Source organism: Myiozetetes cayanensis, unplaced genomic scaffold (genome assembly GCF_022539395.1).
Source record: "Myiozetetes cayanensis isolate MyiCay16 unplaced genomic scaffold, myiCay2020 scf23, whole genome shotgun sequence".
In the NCBI taxonomy this organism is placed as follows: Eukaryota; Metazoa; Chordata; class Aves; order Passeriformes; family Tyrannidae; genus Myiozetetes; species Myiozetetes cayanensis.
In genome coordinates, this window is record NW_026087445.1 from 9,379,279 (window position 1) to 9,402,655 (window position 23,377).

At 52.3% G+C, this 23,377-nt stretch overlaps 1 protein-coding gene across 4 annotated transcripts in view; it reads left to right on the top strand.

Annotated features, from left to right (window-relative positions):
• The window catches only part of CRB2 (crumbs cell polarity complex component 2), a 54,213-nt gene extending 33,451 nt beyond the window's left edge, over positions 1–20,762 (top strand). For 2 of the 4 annotated variants that reach the window (XM_050319886.1, XM_050319883.1), the window contains 11 exons: positions 115–310; positions 682–821; positions 1,034–1,216; positions 2,079–2,192; positions 10,761–11,702; positions 12,478–13,034; positions 13,310–13,475; positions 13,986–14,853; positions 15,590–15,706; positions 16,134–16,260; positions 18,016–18,437. In XM_050319886.1, the coding sequence (XP_050175843.1) occupies positions 115–310; positions 682–821; positions 1,034–1,216; positions 2,079–2,192; positions 10,761–11,702; positions 12,478–13,034; positions 13,310–13,475; positions 13,986–14,853; positions 15,590–15,706; positions 16,134–16,260; positions 18,016–18,243 (3,638 nt within the window). In that variant the 3' untranslated portion in view covers positions 18,244–18,437. Of the gene's footprint in view, positions 1–114; positions 311–681; positions 822–1,033; positions 1,217–2,078; positions 2,193–10,760; positions 11,703–12,477; positions 13,035–13,309; positions 13,476–13,985; positions 14,854–15,589; positions 15,707–16,133; positions 16,261–18,015; positions 18,438–19,053 lie in introns of those variants that run through there. The other 2 variants (XM_050319884.1, XM_050319885.1) reach the window with 2 other exon arrangements.
• The last annotated feature ends 2,615 nt before the right edge of the window (positions 20,763–23,377 follow it).

Genomic DNA, 23,377 nt, shown 5'->3' on the forward strand with positions numbered 1-23,377 from the left:
GTAGCCAGCTTGGGTTCATCCTGTGGCTCTTGTGACTCCATCTCAGAATTCCAGGCAGCAGAGATGCACTTTTCTGGGTTTATAACACAGACATTTCTCTGTTTTGTAACGAAGGTGTGAACTGTGACGTTGAAATAGATGAATGTGCTTCAGAGCCTTGCCAGAACGGGGCCCTGTGCAATGACCACGTGGGGTTCTACACCTGCACCTGTGCTCCAGGGTATGAGGGAACCCACTGTGAGGTGGACACCAATGAGTGTGAGAGCCAGCCCTGCCAGCACAACGGGACCTGTCAGGACCTTGTTAACAGGTGAGGAACCAGTGGCTGGACAATTAGACTCCAGAGCAGAAATCTGGGGGGAACTGGATTTAGTGTTTTGTACACCCCAGTGGCACTAACAGTGATTTATGGCTGTTACTGGGAGAAGCTCCCTCCCAGCAGCAGAACTTGTGGGGTGTTCAAAGAAGGGAGGAACAGATACAAAGGAGATGATTTGCAGAGCATGAACAGCAAAGGCAATGCTGAGAACACACCTGTGTGTCTGAATTTACCTTTCCACAGGTAAGGTGTGAACACAAGTGGGTTTGAGCACCTCCAGCTGGGCTCCTTTTGACCTTTCCTCACGCAGGGCTTTGCAGTCCAAGGAAGAGCTGATGGCTTGCTGTGTTTGGTGCCCACAGGTACCAGTGTGACTGCAGTGACACGGGCTTCGAGGGGGAGCACTGTGAGCTGGACATCCTGGAGTGTGCCTCCAGCCCCTGCCTCAACAGTGCCACGTGCCTGGAGGGCATCAACCACTACAGCTGTGCCTGCTGGCCAGGTGAGCTGGGGCTGTGCTGGGGCCTGGGCACAGGGCAGGGCCAGCAGTGTGTGACTGCTGTGCAGAGTGAAGAGTGAAGGGTCACCCTGCATCACCTGGGGCAGGGGGGCTGCCCCTGCTGCCCCTTGCAGACCACCCCAAAGGCAGCCACAGCGTCTGGGAGGCGGGTTCCAGTGAAGCTGTGCCTGGTGCTGACACGGGTGTCCTGGCAGGTTACACGGGGCAGGACTGTGAGGAGGATGTGGATGAGTGTGAGACACAGCCCTGTCACAATGGGGGCGAGTGCCTGCAGCGCTCCAACCCAGCCTACTACGGGACACAGCCCGACTTCCCCAGCACCTTCAGCCCCAGCCAGGCACAGGGGTTCCTGTGCCGCTGCCAGCCAGGCTTTGCAGGTGAGCTGCTCAGGGCATGGTCATCCACACACTGCTCTGTGGTTTGGGGAGATGGGAATAGGGAGCTTGGGACAAAAATCACTGGTGCTTGGGAGAGGGTGGAGAGGGAGCCTGGTGCATCAGGAACACGCCTGTCCCGTGCTGGGGGAGGGCAGTGCAGAGTGCAGTGCAGAGCTGGATGTCATTCTCTGCCCAAGCCTGTGCACTCCCACTGCTGCAGTGAATGCCCTCAGGCTATGCAGGTGCCAGGGTGGTTTCCCTTTGTCAGTCTTTCATGCATATTGCAGAATCCATCCCTGGGGGATATCAGTGAAATTCCTCATCAGAGGAAGCTAATTCCCTGGAGTCCCAGATGTTTCCTTGATGAGACAGCTCTCATGACAGCAACTGTATAATCAGATGGGAGACAGGGCTTTCTTGGTGCTGTGCTCTTGGAGCTAGAAGCTCTGTGGATGTCCACCAAAACATCACCCTTTCCCTGGATTATAGATATGTATGAAAGGCTGGATTTAACAGCTGGGGAAATTCCCTGGTGGGAAAGCATAAACAGTAATACTTTATTATTTTATGATAGAAAAATGAGTGTTAGGTCCACTATTGCACAGATGAGAATGGTTCAGAAGTTCTGACCTTCCCAGTGCTTGACACTGGAAAGTCATTCCATACTTCATTTTCCCCCATTGTTTCAGTGGTGTTGCCTGTCACTGCCTGCAGAGACATCCTACAGCTCAAGAAATTCTTTTGCATTTTCAAGTGATAGAAGAGAAGTGCAAAAAATGATGACTGCAGTTACCATTCAGATCCTGTCCCTCCCTGCTGCAGGAGTGCCCCTCAGATGCCTGTTTGTGTTTCCACTTTGCAGGGGAGACCTGCTTGACCAACATCGATGAGTGTGAATCCCAGCCCTGCCAGAATGGAGGGCTCTGCCAGGACCTTGTGAACGGCTTCCTCTGTCACTGCCTCCCTGGTTATTCAGGTAATGCTGGGGAAGGGGGGCTGGAGTCAGGGCCTTCTGTTTGGCCCATTCTGAGCTGCTGCAGTGCTGCCTGGCTGCAGGATTCCAGCCTGGGCAGCTCAGTCTGCTGGGCAGGGCTCTCAGGGATTGTGGGAGGGGGATATCTGCAGGTCAGGGCTCCAGTGCCATGGGAAAGCTGGGTGGTTGTGGGCAAGGAACTTGATAGGCCATGGAGTAGGTTTGGAGATCAACTATGAAATAGTGTAAGATCAGATATCCAGGGCATCTGTATCCTGGAGTGAAAGCTTCTTGGGAGAACTGTGGGGTTTTCCAATGAACTACTGAGATGGTGAACAAAAGCAGCTTTAAAATAAAAAAAGGTGCTCAACATTCTAGTTGTCATGAGCTCCTGGTGTAGCAGACTGGCTCAGCAGCACACAAACATCTGTAAAACATCTCCATTCCCCAACACCCCTGGATGATAAGAGCCAGCCATTTTTGGCTGAAGGCAGTAATCTGCTATGTTAGGAGGTCAAAAGGTCTTTGTGATGTGAGCAAAGGAAGCCTTCTCTGTTTACAAGGGGATGGGGAGTCTGGATTCTTACCCAAATGCCCTGCCTGACCCTCAGGGTTCAATTTTCAGGTTGAGAACCTGGGGGATAGTGAATATTGCACATCAGCTCTGTGGGGTGGTACTCTGCTAACTGGTACTAAACCTCTTCTTAGTGTAAAATAGTCCTTCTGAGTCCTCTGCATCTTTAAATTCCACGTGCACTCTCTGTTTGGGCAATAGAAACCAAAGAGTAGCTCATTGGAAAGGTGATCCCCATCCTGGTCCTGTATTTCTCTATTTGAGGTGAGGGCAACCTTTCCACAGTGTTACCAGGCTGCCATCTCGTGGGAAAGAGGAAAACTCGATGCCAGAAGAAAACCTTGTCCCTTAACTTGCAACAGCAGGTAGCAGCATTCCAGAGACTGTCTCAGGCCTTTATTGCATGGGGAAGTTTTCTCTTTTCCTTCTGTGGTTGCAGTGGTTGAGCTGGGTTGGTTTAATCCTGCCCAGCTCTTTCCTGGGAAGACCTATTGCTTTCATTCCCAGAATCTAAAATCAGCTCCTAGTTAACACCTTCTGTAAGTGGGCTGAATTCTTTGTGGGGTTTTCTGGCCTATCTCATTTGCCAATTTAGGCCAGGCCAAGAAAAATTTGCTTTTGTAGGTGAGTGCTTTGAAAAGGCAGCTTTTACCTAAGCTCTTTCTCACTGCTTTCTCGTGCAGTTACAATGCTGTACTCGTGAGCTGAGATCTTGTCCAAAGAGATGGTTTGAAGTTTATCCTTCTTGTCAGAATTCCCACTCACATCTGTGCCCTGATCTCTTTTCCTCCTCCAGTGCCCCAGCACCCTCACAGAGCTCAGAATTCCACTGTGCTTTGCCAAGCTGCAGATCTGTTTAATCCATTCCAATTCTTGGTGTGCTCATGGGCAGAAAAGCTGACAGAAACACGGGATGATGGGCAAAGGAGCACTAGAGTTCATTCTGTTGCATCAAATTTGGGTTCATTAGTACTTGAAGGGGATTAGAAGCAGGTTGCTGTTCTGGATATTGCTTTTGGTAAAGGACTTTGTCTCAGCTGAGGTGGTTCTGACACATGAACACAGCGAAAGGCAGGGAGCAGACTGTGAGATCAGTGAGTGCGTGTGGAGGAGTGAAGCTGACAGGGAAATAATAGCAATTAATCTCCCCTCCTTTGTCAATTAATCCCAGTACAGTCATGCTGGGTAAACAGCTTATTACTTCATATTAGGATCACAGAACAACTTTGTGAAGCTTCCCATAATGTTTCTCTTCAAAACACATTTCTGTGGCAGCTTAGATCTGCCATGAACTTGGGCTTAAGCTGCCTCTGCTGATTAAAGTGAACTTGCTACTCTGATGAAGAACGCTTTCTTGGGGCAGCAGGGGTTCCTTCTCTCTGTTTGTGCCTTCAGTCTGAGGAATTTGGGGAGTGTTGGGATAACAATGCCAAGTCAGGAGAAATTCTTTGCCAATTAACTGCCTCGGTGCTGTCTGAGGCTACAGCAGGCAGGGAGATGAGCCTTCCCTCTGAAATGCAGTTGTTGCAAAAGCAGTGCCTCATTCCTCAGAGAATGACATGGCAGGTCCTGAAGAGTCTGTTCAGCACACAGTCTGTGCTTTAGCTGACGATTTGTGTACCCTGAGAGGATGGAATGAATCAAAAGATTGCATGGCTACTAAATGAAGTGTGAAGGAGAGTGACTCTTGCATGGCCTTGGAAATTATGTCAACTGTGGTCAAGAGAAAAAGCATATTAGGAAAAGTCTGTCTTTTAGGGAAAAAAATGTCCAGCAAAATGAATTCTTTGTTCTTAGGAACTGTTTCAGTCCATCATCTTTACGAGGCAATAGTTTAGGCCAGGACAGGGAAAAGGTCCCTCCACTTGACACGGGCACTGATTTTTAACCTGCACAAATGTAACCACTGCAGTGGAGTTTGGATCATCCACTCTTTAAAAACCTTTCCAGTGGCCTGTATTTGCACCCTGCCAGAGGTGTGTGCAGGAAGGCAGTGTCCTGAGCCCGGCCCCTGTGAGGGGGATGAGCACCGCATTCCCAGAGCTGGCATTCCCACCGCTCACATCCCGCCCTGGCAGTGGCACCTCTGATCATGGCACCTTCTGAGCCTTTCTGCACATGGCTGAGGAACACCAGTGCTTTGATGAGAACTGGGGTGATGTGGTGTGAATGTGTCCCGGTGTAATTGGAGTGCTTATTGACCATCTGACTTTGTTCAGCCACTGTGTCTTTGTCTCCTTAAAGAAGCAGAAACCTTCTGTGCAGCAGCTATAAATGGTGACTCTGTGAGGGTGCCAGCCCAGATCAAATGGGCTTGAATTCCTGGGTCATGGGTCAGGAAATAAATGGGAGATGCTTCTTCCTTCTCACCACCTTTGGATAGATTTAATTTTTTTGTGCAGGTATTTCTTGATGTCAGATTTGTTTTAGAGACTTGCCTCTACAGCAAGGGCAGCTAAAAGGTTAAGATAGTAAAGAGATTAGAGGCCTGTTCCCCTTCAACCAAATCCCTTTGGGTAAATATAGCTGAAGGGAGCCAGGCAGGCCCGGGGAGACTCCCCCGCGGCCCTTCCGCTCCTCACGGCTGTCCCTGCTGGATCTCAGCTCCACGTTAATCAGCCCCTGAGCTCCCCTCTGATCAGAGCCAGAGCCTGCTGTGCCCAGGGCCAGGTGAGAGCAGAGTGCTGGGGCCTGTGGGTGTGCTGCTTTCAGTCACTCTGGGGGGGTATGGAAATGGAGATGTGTGGGTGTACAGACCAAAATAGGGGTCTTTTTTAGGGGATTTAATGTTCTCCAGTCTTCACAGTTGTTACACTCCATTGCTGCAGGAGTGGCTGAATGGGCACAACTGCTCATTTGCCTTCTCAACAACAACAGAAGTCTTAGTGGCTATTAGAGACAGTGCTCCAAATGTGTGCTGGGACAGGTCTGTGCATGCACAGGACCCAGACGTGGCTCTCTGAGGAGTTTTGACTCCGAACAAACACTCACTCTATCCCTCCCACTTAAAATATCTCTAAAATTGACTGGCATGTTTGGATTGAGTGAAATTAAGAAACTGCAATAGCTACATGAGTTGTTGGAATGCTTTCTTTTAATATCTTAGTGATACTGCTAAAGCAGATTCCAGACCCTGACACGTGGGAGTTTTGTTTGCTTGGACCTGCCATGGGTACTAACAGAGACTCCAAGACTGGGGAAAAGCTCCCAGATAACATTTCTGCACAGAAACAGGAGACTTCTCTGGGTCCTTCCAATGCAGAAGTACAATTCTGTCTCCAGGAATTTTATCATATGAAAGTAACTATATTAAAAAAAAACCACAAAAAACCAAACAAACAAAAAAAGCCCCACAAATCAGAAGGGAAAAAGGAGACTGCAACAGCTAATTTGATAAGGTTGTTAATGAGGAAAGAGAGTTTTGATTCTGCAGTGCCATGTCTAAACCAGTACAGTCAGTGTAACAGGGAATTCCCTTCCACCCAGTTTGACTCCACAGAAACAGATCATTGTCATTAAAACCTGAGACTCATCTCTGTGAATAGGGCACATGGAAATGCCTATGCTCACAAATCCGTGGAACAGGGCACAGGGAGGAGGGAAGCTATGGGATGGCCCTGACTGAGTCACTCCTGAACGTGCAGCAGGGCCCAGGTTCATCTGCATTTGGAGCTCTCCCTGTTCCTGTGGTTTAGATATTGCACAATGGTGGAAATGCAGCTTTTTGGCTTAACCTATAAAAAGAAAAATCCCTATTTTGGCCTTGCTCATGGAATTTGGCAGATTCACCTGGGAGGCAGCGAGGGCCAGAGGTTGTGTCTTGGCTCTTTCCTCTGGAGCTGAGGCTGTGGGCACTGCAGGGCAGTGCTGGGAGCACATTCCTGGTGTCAGCACGGCCAGGGGCCAGCTGGGAGGGTCAGGGCCGGGCTGGATTAGACCTGGCGCAGTGCAGGGCTCTGCTCCAGCCGCTGCTTCATCTCCAATCCCTTCTCGTCTGACTGGCAGCACCTACACACGTCCTGCCCCGTCGCTCCAGCCTTTTTTGTGATCCCTCCCCCCCTTCACCCCCATTTTTTCCCCTTTACTGTCACCAATGTCCACGAGGAGCCGGCCATGGAATCTGCGCTGATTGGCGTGATCCTGAGGGGAATTGTTCTGCTGGCAGGTAACAGACCCGGCCAGGGCTTGTGTGTCCTGCTGTTCGTGTGCCTGCCCGGGGCAGGGGGCTGGATGGGGCTCCCTGGGGGCTGGAGGCAGGAGGAGGAACAGGGATTGATTGGAAGGGAAGAATGCTTTGATTTTGAAGAGACCTAAAGTTTTGTTTTGGAAACTTCAGGCCAAGTGTCGTTGTTGTCGCCGGGGCCGGCTCGGCAGTGCCTGTGCCTGTGCTCGGCTCTGCCGGTCTGTGCAGTGTCAGACACCACCCGGGCTGCCCCGGCGCTCGGGCCGTGGGGAGCGGTGCCCACACTCGGGTGCTCTGCGGGATGGTACCTGGGCTTCCTACGGGTGTCTTCGCGGTTCTCCTTTTCCCTGCAGTGGTTTAGGATGGCCTGGTTGAGGAGTAGTTTTTGCCGTCACTCGGCAGTGCCTGTCCCCACCTCCTCGGGCAGAGAGGGGTTGCCATGGAAATGGCAGTAATTGTGCAAATCTGATTGTGTCGGGCCGGTTTGCTGCGGCTAATTCTCTCTCTCTGCCCTCTCTCCCCCTCCCCTCCTTTTTTCTTTTGATAATAATAATACAATCCCTAATTAGGATGCAGCAGGGAAAGGTCGTTAGGAATTCAGCTGCCTTGTGGAGAAGGCAAGGCCGGGCAGCCCTGCTGAACCCCGTGTCTCAAGGAACAGACCTTGTCCTTCAAGGTTTTTTGGTATCTGGCAGCGAAATTAGGATATTTCCCTCCGTGTGTGCTTATTCTTTTAACGTTTTATGTATCTGTTGAGGTCTGTGATTCTTCCACTGCATACAATGAGCCTCTGCCTATTAATGGCGGCCAGTAAATCACTCCATTCAGGGATTTAATCCCTCTTGCATCCGTGCACTGTTCCCACCACAGCGGGACCACTTGGAATGTGGGGAAGGATTTGTATTTGAATATAAGGTGAAAGCTCAGCCACTTCTGAGGGTTTCTGACCCAGCCCCTGTGGGTTGTTGGCTTGGGACTGTTCCCTCAACCACTGGAATTAACCGGCATGTTTGAAATCCTTGTCTCCAGATAGCAGCCTTTTAAACACCACTTGTCTGATTTTCAGATAACAAGTTCCACTGGTTTGCTATTGTTAGTCTGTAATTAGATAAGGAACTCATTAAACGTTTTAAAGTCTCCTAATGATGTAATGAAGCAGAATGGCAACATTGCTCTTACTGGTGGTGGTTCAAACAACAGTAAACATTTGAGCCAAGAAATTCAGAGGGAACACAGGGGACTACGTGAGAGGAACTTGTTTTTGTAACTTGCTTTTGTCAAACCGAGTTGTGCTCTCCCCTTTTGTTTTTTAAAATATATCTGAAAAGGGATGCCTGTCCTGTTCTTCCAGAAATAAATTAGGTTTTAACAGCTTCTTAATATCTTCTTCCCAGTGTGTCTGCAAAGACACAACTGTCCATGTCTTGGAGAAGACTGGAATAATGGATATGCAGGAAATGATCTGTGCTCTTGGAACCTGGAGTGCTGTAGCTCCAGGTGACTGTTCAGCAAGGGATGGCATTGGCTTCCAGGAGAAGAGTTGGTGTTAGCCAGACTTTTCAAACTCTTGCACAGTCTCCTTTGTTATCAGTTTATTTTAAAAACTGCTCTAAATTCAACTCTGGCACTGCCCTGGCTCCTAGGAGAGCAGGAATGCATGAGGGGTTGTTTGGAGCTGGCCTGGGAAGGCTGGCTGTGTGCTGGCACAGACAGGGACAGAGAGGATGCTGGTGGTTCTGGCTCTCGAGGAAGAGCTGCCCCCTCTGCTGCTGAACATCTCCTGTGCCTGTTTGCAAGCCATGAGGTTGGGCAGCATGGGTACAGCTTCTTCTTTGCACCCCCTTCAAACACATAACCGAAGAGCTCAGCCCAGCTGCATCCCCTGGGAAAGCTGGATGTTTAATTAGCCCCCAGCCTGGGCTTGTGCACTCCCCTTGGGGACTGATTTGCCACCTGGTGTGGAGCACTCACCCCACCGATGTGTGCTGGGGACAGCCCAGGCTGGTGCTGCTGCACAACCTGAGAGCTCCTGGGCACAGCCCTGGGCAGGCTGGGAATGTGCTGTGGGAAAATGGGCCTCCCCTCCTCCCAGCCCTCTCAGAAATGCAGAAATTCACGGCATCTCTCCTTTTGTTATCCAGACCAGTGTTCTCTTCCCCTCGTTGTCCCAGTAAATATCAGCAGCTCTGATCTGAACCAGCAGCATCTCAAGGTTTGGGACTGTACCAAACCTATCTTATTCAACAGCCTCTCCCCTAAATCTGACTGCTGACTTGCCTCCTGCAGTCTGGAGAGCCCTCCAAGAAACCCACTCCACATAGTTCTACTGGTTTGTCTCAGTTGCAATTGAAGTCTTTCTGTCCTCTCCCAAGCTGGGATTTTTCCAGGCCCAGTGATGTCCCTTGGACTCATTTATTCCCACACATTTCCTTCATAGCTTTGTGCTGCAATCTTCAGTCCTTGCTGTTTGCTTTGCAGGTCAGATCACAGCCTGGGTTCTGTGTGCTGAGCAAGCCCAGCATTAACAGCCAGGGCCAAAGGGCTGTGCTGGGGTAGTGTCAGCAACTCTGAACTGAGCTGAGCTCTTCTTCCAGGCAGATCATACTGTCCAGATTCAGTGCTTTTCCACAGGCACTTCAGAGCAGTTCTCTTCCAGCTTCCATCAGTAGAGAGCAATGTCCCAAGGTAGTTCTGCCTGCAGAACAGCTCTGGCATAGCTGGAAAGTGCTGAATTACTCCAGCCTTGCACTTCCCTTTCAGTGCTTCTCAGAGCTCCAGTGTTGTGTGCCTGCACTGGCACAAACAGTTTGGAGTCCTCACCTCTCTGCAGAGCTCTCAGTGGGGCTGGCAGAGGGAGCAGCTTGGACAGACAGCAGGGACTAACATGGGGGCAGTTCTGCCTGTGAGGGGACAAACCATCCCCGCAAATATTCAAGGACCTTCATCTTTGCTGCATTTTTATTTTTAATCACACATCAAGTCCAGCTCCAGTGCTCCCAATGTCCCATCTCCCCTCATCTCTCTCCCCCAGCCAACTCTGTAATCTCTTTGACGTGCACATTCTGTCTAGTGGCTTTTCTCTACAAATGTCCTTTGTGTTTTGATTCCCCTCCTTTGTGTGTGAATTCCTTCTTTTTCTTCCTGCTGCCCTGGTTGTGCTTGCTGGCTGGATCTGGGTGTAATGCTATTAGATTGGGATAATCCATGCTTGGTTTATCTGTGGGACTGTCTCTGAAGATTAGTGAAAACCAACGTTATGGGCTAGATAAAGTGAACTGGTTCAGAAGGGCTCCTCTGTCAGTCTGGGGGTGCTCAGGAAAATGACAGCAGATTTTCATTAACCAGATTTGCTGTAATGGCCTGTAATTTACTTGGGCCCCGTTGGGATCCATGTGCCTTGAGACAGAGCTGGACCTCACCCAGCCTCCTCCTGCAGGACTGGGCAGAACTGAAGTCAGCTTAGTGCAAGCATGGCAGAGTGCCTGTGGAGTATTTGTTTGTTGTGTGGGAATGAACTGTGTTTGGTGAGTTCTACAACTGGGGGGCCATCTTGGAATTCAGATTTTTTAATCCGAGGCTTTCAGTAACTTCCTATTTTGACACTGCAACACTGGTGCCTGGAACAGTGTGGCTGCCAGGCTCTGTAAATAGCACTGGGAGGACACAGAAGTTTGGTTTTCCTGCTCTCCCAGCAGCAGCAGTGAGCGTGGGGCTCTTTGGTGGCTGTGGGAGCGCCGGGGGGGCTGTGCCAGGCTGGCTCTGGGAAGGGTCTCAGTCCCTGCAGTGAGATCCCGTCTCTGCATCTCTCCCGCAGGTGTGGAATGTGCTGTTGACATCAATGAGTGTGAGGAGGGGCCCTGCAAGAATGGAGCTGTCTGTGAGGATGGCATTGCTGACTATTTCTGCCACTGTGCCCCTGGCCAGGATGGCACTGTCTGGGGAGGGAAGAACTGCTCTGTGAAGCTCACTGGGTGCCAGACCCACGACTGCCAAAACGAGGCCTTGTGCATCCCCACCTACCAAGCTGAGAGCCACGGCCACCTGTGCCAGTGCCAGCCTGGTTTTTCCGATGCCACGTGCTCGACACCAACAACGTTTTCCTTTGCTTCCAGAGGGTATCTCCTCGTTGAGCTGCCCGTGGGCAATGAGAGCGGGAGGGCCGCCGGAGGAGAGCCCAGCGTGTCCCTCCGCTTCCGCACCACCCTGCCCAGCGCTCTGCTCTTTTACCGCGGCCACGGAGCCCAGTTCCTGTTCCTGGAGCTCTGGGAGGGCGTCCTGCACGCAGAGCTGCACAGGGACCACGTGGGGTACCCGCTGCTCCTGGAGGGGCCCAGAGTGGATGACGGCCAGTGGCACAAGGTGGAAGTTGCCGTGCACGGCGCCGTGGAGCTGAGGCTCTGGCACGACTCTTGCGAGGCAGGGGTGTGCCTGCAGAGCGCTGCTGTCCCACCTGGCACTGCCCAGAGCCCGCGGGCCTTCTCCAGCCTCTATATCGGAGGTGCTGAGGATCCGGAGGCCAACAACACGTGGAGCCGGCAGGGCTTTGTGGGCTGCCTGGAGGACCTGCAGGTGGATGCTGAAGCCGTGCTGCCGCTGGATCTGCCGCTGGGAGAGTCCTCCGTGGTGAGGCCGGGCTGTGACCGGACAGAGTGGTGCCTCTCCCGGCCCTGCCTTCACGGGGGGCTCTGCGTGGACCTTTGGGCCACCTTCAGGTGTGACTGTGCCAGGCCTTACGGGGGCCCAGCTTGCTCACACGGTAAGTGCCACGGCATTCACAGCTGCCAGCTCCAGAGCTGCTGGACAAGTGTTGATGTCAGCTCTGGAAACAGTGTTTTCTACTTGACCAGGGGCAAAACTAAAGCAAAAGCCTCTCTGAATAAAATTCTCATTCATCCCTTTCCTGCTCCTGCAGGAATGACTGTCAGTTTTGTGGTGCATGTAATTCCTCGTTCAGCCAGAGGCTCTGACCTGCCCTTTGTAACAGATCTGTGTGAGTGCAGGGCCAGGGAAGTTGTTTTACTGTGAAAAGTTCATCCTGAGCTGCTGAGTTGAGGATGAATAGGAATGTATTGCTTTATACATAAACCACAAAGTGTTAAAGGAAGCTCTTAGACAATTTTTAGTTAAAATCATATCTGTTTTTTGCTCCTGAAAGGCTTGTATTAGTATTGTTCCAGTTTTTTGTTTCAGTTCTGAGCCCTAAACATGGCAGGTACTGCTGTTACCAAGTTTACAAGTTTGAAAAGCAGCTCTGCAGCTTAAAAGTCCTTGAGTAAATCTGCTGGGTTGGCAAGGGCTCTGCTAGACCTGTATTTCACTCTCGTGCTCCTTGGGTGCTTGAATTCCTGCCCTCCAGAGGAAGCCAGGACACATTCACCTACTTAGTTTCACAGACGTTTGGGGACCTGCCACAGGTTGAAAACATTGAGAAGAAAGATTTGCCCCCGATCCTGAGGAGCTGCAGCTCAGAACGTCCCTGTGCCAGCTGCAGTCCCTGTCTCTGAGCTGATGGCATTTCTTTTCTCTTCCAGAGCGCCCAGCAGCCACCTTTGGCCTCGAGAACTCCACCAGCTTTGCCTCTTTCACCCTTCCTGACAGCCTTGGTGCAGACTTCAACATCTCCTTTTTCCTGCGGAGCCGGAAGCCCCACGGTTTGCTGCTGCAGGTCGGGAATGAAACGGGCCCTGGCCTCACCATCTACCTGAGGGATGGCCAGCTGAGGGTGGAGCTGTCAACCACGGACACTGTGACCTTTCCAGAGGATGTGGTGGATGGCAGAAGACATTTGATAGCTCTGTCTTTCCGAGGAGGCACTCTTGGTGCTCAGCAGTGGGACACGTACGTGGAGCTGGGACAGTTCACGGCCCAACCTCTGCCAGCTGGTTCTGAAGTGTTTATTGGGGGCCACCCGGACCCAGACAGTGCTGAGCTGTGGGGGGGCTACTTCAAGGGCTGTTTGCAGGACATCCAACTCAACCACCACCAGATAGAGTTCTTCCAGGCTGAGAACTACAGTGTGCCACAGGAACTCAATGTGACTCAGAGTGGAAACCTTGTGAGTGGCTGCGTCTCCGATAACACCTGCCAGGTATGTGATGTCTCTCGCTTGTCTCTGTGAGCACTTCTTTGCCAAACTGCTGCAGTTCCTGTAGGTCAGTGGTGGGCACAGGGAGAAGCAGGGACTCAGGAATTTCTTGTGCAGAGACCCTTGTGCTTCCTTTGCTGTTGAGTCACTGTTTCATATCCCTTCTCTCTTGGTTCAAATGCTGCTCATACTCGTCTTTGTTGTCAGAATTCTACCAAATTCTTTTTGACCTAAAGATGAATTATGCTGCCCCTAAATTCCCTCATTTTGTTTTTCAGTCTGAGCCATGTCAGAATGGTGGCAGATGCATTGTCACTTGGAATGATTTCCATTGCAGCTGTCCAGCAAATTTCACTGGGAGATTTTGTGAAGAGAGAGTCTGGTGTGAAAGTGACCCTTGTCCTGAAGCCACCACCTGCATAGATGTTGTGGCAGGATATGTGTGTAAGTTCTGTTCTCCTGCTGGTGTGTTGGTAAAATCCCTGATGTTCCCTGGGTAGGATCAATGCTCCTTGTTTTGTGCTGTTAAAATAAATACAAACACAGGCTGCACAAACAGAGTGGTGCCCAGGGCCACACTCCTGCAGCAGCACGGGCTCGGTGGGCTCAGCCAGGTGTGACAGAGCACAGCTGGCTCTGTGACTGTGACCTGCTCTGGCTGTGTCACTCCTCTGACTCAGGCTCTACTTTTTCTGGCAGTGAAAGGGCAATAGTGGGACTTGTGTGCACTGAGACTGAGGAGTAAAAATTACTACACAGAGCTGGATATAATTACCAGAGGTGCGAGTGTAAACAGGAAGAGCTTTAGGGATGCAGCAGCTCGGGCTGTAATCCTGCTCACACTGAGCTTATGAGGTTCTTGGGGAGGGAACCTGCCAGGAGTGTGCCATTGGTCTGTCTCAGACATGACACTGACTGTCTCAAATCCCTCATGCTCTCCCCCTTTATTTATAGGTCTGGCTAATGCAACATTTAATAGTTACTCTGCCGTTGAATTTACCACCAACACATCAGTGACCAGGACCCTGAGCAGCCTCCACATGGATTTCAGGACCAGGGATGAAGATGCTGTTTTGCTCTGGGCTGTGGAAGAGGTGGATTCCCTGCAGGTGGCCATCAGGAACTCCTCCCTGCTTGTGGCCATCAGGAGTGGGAACAGCATCGAGGGTGTCACCTTCCAGAGCCCGCAGCCGGTCACGGACGGGGCCTGGCACTCCATCTCCGTGTCCATGGAGGAGCCGGCCGCGCCCTCCTCCCGCTGGCTGCTCCGGCTGGATGGGGCAGGGAACGTGACCCTGCAGGGCAGCGCCGGGAACTTGGACTTCCTCAAGAACAACGTGCCGGTCGTGCTGGCCGAGAACTTCACGGGCTGCCTGGGGCAGGTGCACATCGGGGGGCTGTACCTGCCCTTCCCGGCCCCGCTGCCGTACCCGCAGCCCGAGCAGTTCGTGCAGGCCGGGGGCGGCCCCGTGGGGCTGGGCTGTGCCGGGGCCGACGTCTGTGCCTCCAGCCCCTGCCTGCACGGGGGCACCTGCCACGACCTGTTCAACGCCTTCCGCTGCGCCTGCGGCGCGGGCTGGGGGGGGCAGCGCTGCCAGGACAACCTGGACGACTGCCAGCCCAGCCCCTGCGTCCACGGGGACTGCATGGACGCCGTGGCCGACTTCCAGTGCGAGTGCTTCCGCGGCTTCATCGGCAAGAGGTGCGACATCAACGTGGACGACTGCGTGCGGCACCAGTGCCTGAACGGGGCCACCTGCGTGGACGGCGTGTACGGCTACTCCTGCAAGTGCCCCCCGCAGTACTCGGGACCGCGCTGCGAGTAAGTGCCGGGAGCCTGGAGAAACCGGAGCTTTCCCTGGGGATGCCTGGGGAAATTTGCCATTGGCAGCACCTGCACTGTGCTGTCCAGGTCCAAATCCTCACTGGCAGGGGCTCAGCCTGGTATGGGATAAGGATCCTTCTTCTGGTGTGGGTTATCCCCATGCTACGTTTCAGAGCTGTTTAAAGGGCAGGTTCTCTGGTCTGTTGTCACTTCCCTCTAGTATTCCCCAAGAAGTCCATCTTCTCTGGGACTTGCCTCCCCTCTGCCATATTCCTGTGTTGATTTAAAACAATTTGTGCCGGTTCAAATGGAACGTGGAGATAAATGCTCAGGTGGCTGAGCTTCAGTTATCTGACCCACTCAGGTTGAATTTCCTGTTGTTCCACTGCGTTCTGGTGCAGTTACCTGGTACTGGCATTATTCTTCCTGGGCCTGGCTGTGCTGCCTTGGGCATTCCAGCAGTATCCTGTTCCTGATTGTATTTCCATCAGCAAGAACAGGCAACTGTCTGAAAAAGGTCCTGGTACTGATACAGCTCCTGCATCTTCTCTGGGCATGCTCCCAGTAATACTCTGATATTATGGAAGATTTCTGAGACTCCTCCTCTCCCCTTGTGTCCTTCCTAGTAACACCAGTGACCGTTCTTATGACCCTCTGCAGCCCCCTGAGCCCGGAACACCCTGCCCTTCCCCAGTCCTGGCTTGCTCCAAAGGCTGTCCCTTGCTCTCCCCAGGTGGCCGTTCCCACCCCAGCAGTGTGGCAAGAACTTCACGTGTCTGAACGGCGGCCGCTGCGTCACCGAGAGCTGGGGAGCCAACTGCTCCTGCAGGCCAGGCTTCACTGGCAGGAAGTAAGTGCTGCTTTGGGGGGCTGCAGGGAGCCAGAGCTCTGGCTCCTCCTGAGGCTGAGCAGGGTCACAGGCCTCACCCTCTCCTACGGCCTTGTCCCCATCAAAGGGCTGCTCCTAAACTGTACCCGAGCCGTTCCCTTGGGAGCCCTGAGATCGTCCTGCTGCCAACACCGGGTTTGGCACCAAGAACTTCCAACTAGTGCTTGTGCTTTGGGAGAACTCAGTACCAGTGCTGGTGACCTGTGCTGGCCTCAGTCCCACAGAAACCACAGCAGGAGGCTTGGTGTGAAGGGGGAAATTTTGTACTCTTGAACCCTGGAGAAAGCACCTAAAAAAGATGCAACAGGCACTTTTCAAGTAAAGGAGGCTTTTTTAGGCTGTACGATCTTGTGTCCTGTGGCAATTCTAATTCTCTTTTCCTCTGCAGCTGCCAAATCAATATCAACGAGTGTGAGCCCAACCCGTGCCAGAACGGGGGCACGTGCCAGGACTCGGAGAACAGATACGAGTGCGTGTGCAGCGCCAGCTACACCGGCGAGCGCTGCGACATCAACGTAAGCACCGCCCTCCAGCCTGGCTGGGAGGAGCCGGCCGGGGCTGCGGGTGGGGCTGGCCCTGCACAGGGAGGGAGTCAGCTGGGGCCAAAGAATCCCGAGCTGGGAAATGGGTTTTTTTCCCTGTAGTGCTGCTGCACGTTGGTCTCCAGCATATAAACAACTGCAGCAAATACTTCTCAGTGTCTGCATGTGCTGCCACATGGCTTTTGGGGCTGTCTCTGCACATTTCCATAGACTTCACAACTCTCTGGACAGTAATCCAACTACTGCAGTTGGCCCTATTTCCTGGAGAATGGAATTTCAGTTGGTGTTTTGTCTTGCATGAGAGTTTACAAAGATTATCTGAGTAGCAATGGATGTGTTTGGAGCAGGGAAGTGGGGTGAAGTGGGGCTACAAGTGGTTCAGGTCTGAGTTCAAGGCCGTGTCCTGTCCCTGTGTGTCTGTCCTGGTGTTCTGGGGGGCTGGAATCCATGCTTTCTCTCTGCACAGCTGTTGCATGGACAGGCTGCTTGTCTGGTAACCTGGGAATGTACTAACCCATCCTGCATGGAAAGGGCCGCCTGCCAGGCGGGGGTTGCTGCTGTTGCTGTTCCCGAGGGCTCTGTAACTCGTGCCAAGGTCACCCTGACATTTCCAGTTTGCATGCACAGACTCCCTCAGGCATCTCCATCCCCTCTGTCCCAGGACACTTCTTGTGGATTCCTTGATTCATTTCCATCACCATCCTGCTTTTTGCAGAACTTCTTTCCTTCCCCTCTGGCCAGGCCGTGGTGGGCAGGGAGGGGACTGGGGCTGTTTGCACCAGGGACAGCCACAGGTGACAGGGTGGCAGCTGAGCTGTCCTGCTCTCCCCCTCCACAGCAGCAGCACAAGCACAGGCAGGGCTGGACTAACCTGCATGCTCTGCAAAGCCAGAACTAACCCTGCACTGCACTCGGGTCTGGGCAGGCTCAGGGCATCAACCTGAACTTGAGGCATTTGAATGGGGCAGGACTTCCAGGTCCTCTGGGAATGTTCCTTCTGTGCTGTGTTACATCAGAAAAACTGAATGGCATCCAGAAGCTGTAACTAGTCCAGCTGGAATTGTTTGGTTTGCAAGGTGGCAGATACATTGTTAGCAATAAGAAATATTTATTTTTAGGTGTATTGTAATTTTAAAACTTTCTTTCATTACAGAAATTCCACAGTTGTTTTAGTTCTTTGCTGTTGTCTTCCATGCCATCCTTAATTCCACCAGAATCTAAAGAATTCTCATTTCTCTTGTCAGTACTTGGGCCTTTTGTCATCTCCATCTCTCATACATGTCCTGACCTTTTTAACATCTCTCCCTTCCTGCTGCAAGTTTTCTCCAAGCCTCTTCCACAGTTTAACAGCCAAATCAGTTCTCTGCCTTGCCATTAGATGCATAATTGAACTCTTTTTTTCCCCTGCTTGGGGAATTTTTTTGGGGTTACTGAAAATTCACATTGCTCTGCATTAACTTTATTTTTTTTGCAATACTGGTCAGATCTTTGCCAGTGGCACCTGTGTATTTTAGTCTGATGTTGGTAAGGAGGCTCCTTTAAAGACTCCCAGTGTGGATCCTGAGTGTACTGGCATTTTCATCCTAAGGGGCTGTCCTGGTGTGAAAAAGTGCTTTTTTTTTTGCTTTTCTAAAAGTCTTTTTCCCTCTAATCTGACCGATTGGGTCAGTTGCTGCAGTTTTTGTAACCGCTGGAGTTTCATTGTCTCTCCATTAATTTCTTTTACAGAAAGGGACTCCAGGTGCTCTCTTCCCCTCCCCACTAATTGAAGTAGCTGTCCCTGTAGCCTGTGGCTCTTTGCTGCTCCTCAGCATCGGGCTCATATTCATGGTTCTCACGGCCAGGAAGAGGCGCCAGTCCGAGGGGACCTACAGCCCGAGCCAGCAGGAGGTGGCGGGAGCTCGGCTGGAGATGGACAGTGTCCTAAAGGTGCCACCCGAAGAGCGGTTAATTTAGGCTGTGCCAGGACAAGGAGATTGCACCTGCAAGGTCTGCTCGGACCTTGGGCTCTTCCCAGCACTTGCAGCAGCAGATCCACCCCGTCCCAGTTTCCTTAAGGCCCGAGCACGACGACATGGACGTTCCGTATGAGGCAGCCGCTGCCTGCGGGAGCTGCCCCGGCTGGGCCAGACACCCAGGGGCTCCCAGGGAGCCTCTGCCCTCCCTACCAGCGGCCCTGGACGCTGGGCAGCTGCTGAAGTTGCTCTGGCTCCATCCACTCCCAGGCAGGGGTGGCCCAGTTCAATCTGCTCCCGAGGCTGGGAGGAAGGAGCCGTGGGGAGGGGGCTCACGGCTGCTTGGTGGAACTGCTCGGGCTTTGCCAACAGCTGAGAAACACTGCAGCTCTTTCAGCTCAGGGGTGCGAGCTTTTCAGTCTTCAACAGCAACAGCAGCTGTGACCTCCTGCCCTGTGCCAGCCCCTGTGTTACAGGGATTTGTCAGGAATTACCACAGTCCTTGTACCAATCCATGTGGGATGCCGTGGTGCTGTTAGACATTCCCACGGTACCGTGCAGGGAAGGTGCAGGCAGCACTCTGGGGCTTTGGGGCAGTGCTGGAGCTGCCACGTGCTGGACTCGAGGGGGGTGTGGAGGGGAGAGGGGAGCAGGAGAAGGGTCACCAGCCTCCCTTGCATTCCTTGGGCCCTGTGTGACAGGAGGGGACAGGGAAGGGGAGCTCCTGGCCTGCAGTGCTGGGACCGGGGCTGAGGGCGGTGAGAGGCAGCCCCGTGAGGGAAGCTCTGAGTAACTGCCTGTTCTACCACAGCAGCGAGTGTGGGCTCACCTCAGCCACTCCTCCGTGGTGGGAGCCGTGGGGGCGGCGGGGGCTGCCCTGCTGCTGGTGGTGCTGGCGGCCACGGCCATCGCCATGAAGAGGAGGAGAGCGACGCAGGGCACCTACAGCCCCAGCCGGCAGGAGAAGGACGGGGCTCGAGTGGAAATGTGGAACGTCATCAAGATGCCCCCGACCGAGCGGCTCATCTGACACTGGGCACCAAGTGAGTCCCGTGGGAGCTGCTGAGCCCCCCATCTGTGCAGGACTGACTGCCTGAATCTGCTCCCCTCCCTGCAGGGCATTCACCTGCTCCCTGCAGGACATTCACCTGCTCCCTGCAGCTCATCCCACACAGCTGGGGTTAAACTCTCGGGGCAAGAGCAGCACTGGGGCAGGAAATCACCCTCTGTGGAGGGGCTGGGGAGGAGAGGTGGGAGGGGACCCAGAACCAGGTCAGAACCTGGTGGGCTCCTGCTGCTCCCGCAGGCACCAGGGCTTGGAGCCACAGGGGCTGTCACTGCCCTGCAGGCAACAGAAAAAACACCCTACAAGTAAGTGAGGTAGGTCCAGTTAATGGGGATTAAACCACTGCATTCAGAAATAATATGAATAATATGGTTGTTTCAAAAATCACGTGCCTGTGGCTCCTCTGCAAGGCTAAGCCAGGTGAGTGAGTGGTGGGAAATCCTTCCCAGAGCTGCTGCTGCCCCTCCCTGTCCGTGCACTCCCTGGCTGTACATCCCACTGTGCTGGACAGGGCTGCTGGAGCTTTCCTTGAGACCAAACCACAGGAGTATTTTAAGTGCCTTTCTGAGCCTGAGTTGCCAGTTACAGTTTAACTTTGTGAAAGGAGGATGTTTCTGTGTAGAACAACTGAGCATCAAGTAGTACCTGCTGGGTGAGGAGGTGAGAAGGAAATAGTTGTAGATCCGACCTCTCTGGACAGACAGTTTGGGCTTGTCAGTACAGGAGAGTGGAGCTTAGTGAGCCAAACTAGTGCCCTTTGACCCAAGCCAGGGTTGGTGTTGCAGCGACACAACACTCACCTTCGACTGCCCTAAGGAGGGTTGGATTCTGTGGCTTCTCCTGTGTTACTGTTTGAGCTGCTGAATGTGCTGTTTGTTCTTCATCAAAACGTGGCAGAGCCTGGGGCAGGAAATGCAGCAGAGCAGGACAGGTGAGGTCTGGAGTCAGGAGTGTTTCAGGATAATCACTGCAACTATCACCGAGGAATATTTTAGAACACAGTGTCTGCTTTTTAATCTCAAAAATACTGTTGGTAAGCAGGGTGGGAACCTGCCCACTGTAGCTCATTGCCACCAGAAGAAAAGGCTGATTATTCTGGTACACTTTTGGGTTTATTTATTTTTTTACTTTGATTGTAAATGTTTCTAGTTCCGAGCAAAGGGAAGAGCACAGAACTACTGATCAGGTGTGGATGTTTAAGAACAGGTGTGTCTGCTAAGAACAGGTCTCTGCACTGAGGCAGCTGCTGAGAGAAGAATGAAAATGTTTGAAAATAGAAAAAAAATGAACGAGTGGGAGATGATATTTTGTCTCTAAACTCTCGTACCCTCTAGTACTGGAGAGGAGCTGAAAGAACAAGTGGTGATCCCACCTGGCTGTGTTTGGGAAGCAGCTGGATGTGGCAGTGCCCAGAGATGCCCTGACTGCAGCTGGGAGCTGGGTCCTGCTTTATTTATTGGCAAGTGCTGCTGCTGTCGCTGGTTTGCTCCTCCAGCTGCTGCTCAGGGAGCTCCAGCACACTCTGAGAGCACAGACAGGGCACTGCCCCGGCCCCTCGTGGCAGTGGCACTGGGGGAACAGCAGAGTGGGGTCTGCCAGCAGTGTCTGTGCTGGGGAGGGAGCCCCGTGCTGGGCTGGCACCAACAGGAGCTCCCCTTGGGCCCAGCGTGGCCCCTGCTCAGGGCAGGGGGGCTCACTGGGCACAGCCCTGGGGTACCTGTGCTGGATGCAAAGGTCACTGGGGTGTCTCCAGCCCATCCTGAGCTGGAATGACCCAGAGCAGGCTCAGGGGGGGTTCAGACACAGCAGTGGGGGCAGCACCAGGGGCTGAGGAACCCCAGTTCCTCCAGGGAACCCCTGTTCCTCCAGCCTGGCTTTGGGAACAGCAGCCCTGTGTTCTCAGAGCTCACTGAGCTGCTGCAAGGACAGGGCCCAGAGCCCAGCCCAGCCCGCTGTGTCTGTGCCAGGCACTCCCCAGGGGCAGAGCAGCTGCATTCCGAGCACCCAAAGCCAGGAGTAGCAAAGGTGTTCAAATCCTCTGTCAGTGTCTTGAGCATTTCTGCAAAATAATTTATGGAGGGTTTGTGGTTTTTTTTTTTCAATAATGAACTTTGCTTTCTTTTGATATTTAATTTTTGAATATATTTTTTCACAAAACTGGACTTGCTGTAGTTAATGATCATGATCCTGATTTCTTTTGTAACTGTAAATTTTATAATTTGTATATAATTAGAATGTCCTTCAAAAGAAATTTACAATAAAATTTGGTGAAACCCAGAGCGGGTTACGCCGAGCTGTGGCTGTTTTTCCCTAAAGAACACCTTGCTGTCTGGGTGGCTGATGGTGGTGTGTGACAGCTGCAAACCCTGATGTTTTTTACAGCTGAATCACTAATTTTGTGATGGTTTGTCCCAGCCCAGAGGCCTCAGGCCTGGGGGAGCTGCTGGAACAGCGAGGCAGAGCTGTGCAAAGCTGCTGTCCCCGTGCCCTGCAATGAGCCCACCCTCAGCCCCTCATTTGATGGGCAATGAAGAGACTGCAGTTCCCAGGAGTGCCCTGTCCATGTGCACTGAACTGGCAGCCTCCACCCAGGGTGAACAGGAGACAGCAGTGCTGTGAGCTCTGTGCAGCAGCAGAGGCACCACAAACTCCAGAGAGGTTTGGTTTTCTTTGTTTTTGTAAATCAAGTTATTTCTGATGGCAGCTGAAAAAAGCAAAATGGTACCAAACACGAGGCAGGGACAGGAACACAAACAAAGCTGAGGGTAAGGGCTCTGATGAATAATATCAAAACATCAAAAATCCTTCCATGTCAGACTTCGAGCTGGTTCCCAGCCTGGCCTGCTCTCCGAGACAAGCACAATTAGCAATGAATCGTGTTAGGAATTCCTGAGTTTAAATAAGACAAACCCCCCTAAATACAAATACTGCACTAGGGAGAGTTGGATTTCTCTATTACAAGAAGCCCCAAAGTCTCCTGCTTGCAAACCCCATTCCAGAAGTGAGGAAGGTCCCAAACTCCTCGTCCTCAGAGGATCCCAGAGGTGCAAAATAAAGTGAGGGGTGATAAATGCCATTTCAGTGCAGTGTTAATTCTCTTCAGTGCCTCGAAAATGATCCAAGTGCTTGTCCAAAACTCAGTAGCATAAAATGCTCCATAATACGGGCAAAGTAACCCGAGATGGGAATGAACTGCAGTGGGACTGTTTTTAAACACCTGTACTGGGCCTCCTCAGTGTCTGATCCCTGTGTGACATTAACAATTTTAACACACAGCCTGAGAGGGCAGGACTGTCCAGTGCCCATTCACATCCACCACGAGCCAGAGTTTGATCATCCAGCTCACAGCAAAGGAGCGCTGAAATTCCACACTCAGTTATATAACATTCATATTCTGAGCTGTATAAAATAAAATGGAACTGTTATCTTAGACTTTAAATATTTTACTATGCAATACTAAACCCATCTGTCTTCCAACACAAAAAGAAAATACAAATCCGAGGGAATGGCTTGTCAGAGGACCAGCACTGTACAGAAACAACATCCCTGGAATTCTGTGGTCTCTCCCAAGCCGGTGCCAGTTCAGCTGATAAGAATATTTTTCTTTTGTATTGCCCAGACCCGAATGCACAGACAGCCATTCCCGTTCCCCAGAGTAAGAAAACTTCCAAGATTACATGACTAAAATAGATACATTGGAAATCAGGTAAAGCTCTCCAAGGATTTCCCCACGTGTCCAAGGTGATCTCCTCTGCCAAAGGCTCCGTGGTGACGCGGTTCCCCCGGGAGGGACAGGTTTTACACCCGGCTGTGCACAGAGGGGGCTCTGAACATCCAGCTGGACGTGCCCTTCCCTTCCCTGTGCCGGGACCAGCACCGGGCAGGGCCAGCCCGGGGGCTCAGGAGCCCTGCAGGGCAGGGCTGGGCTGTCCTGCTGCTCCCCTGGGGCCTGGATCCCCCTCAGACACCCCCAGCACCCTCCTCCTGCTGCAGCTCTGCAGCTGGGACTCTGGTACCCCCTTTTCTGCTCTTTGTTTGTAATAGTCCAGTAAGATATTGTTACATTCCA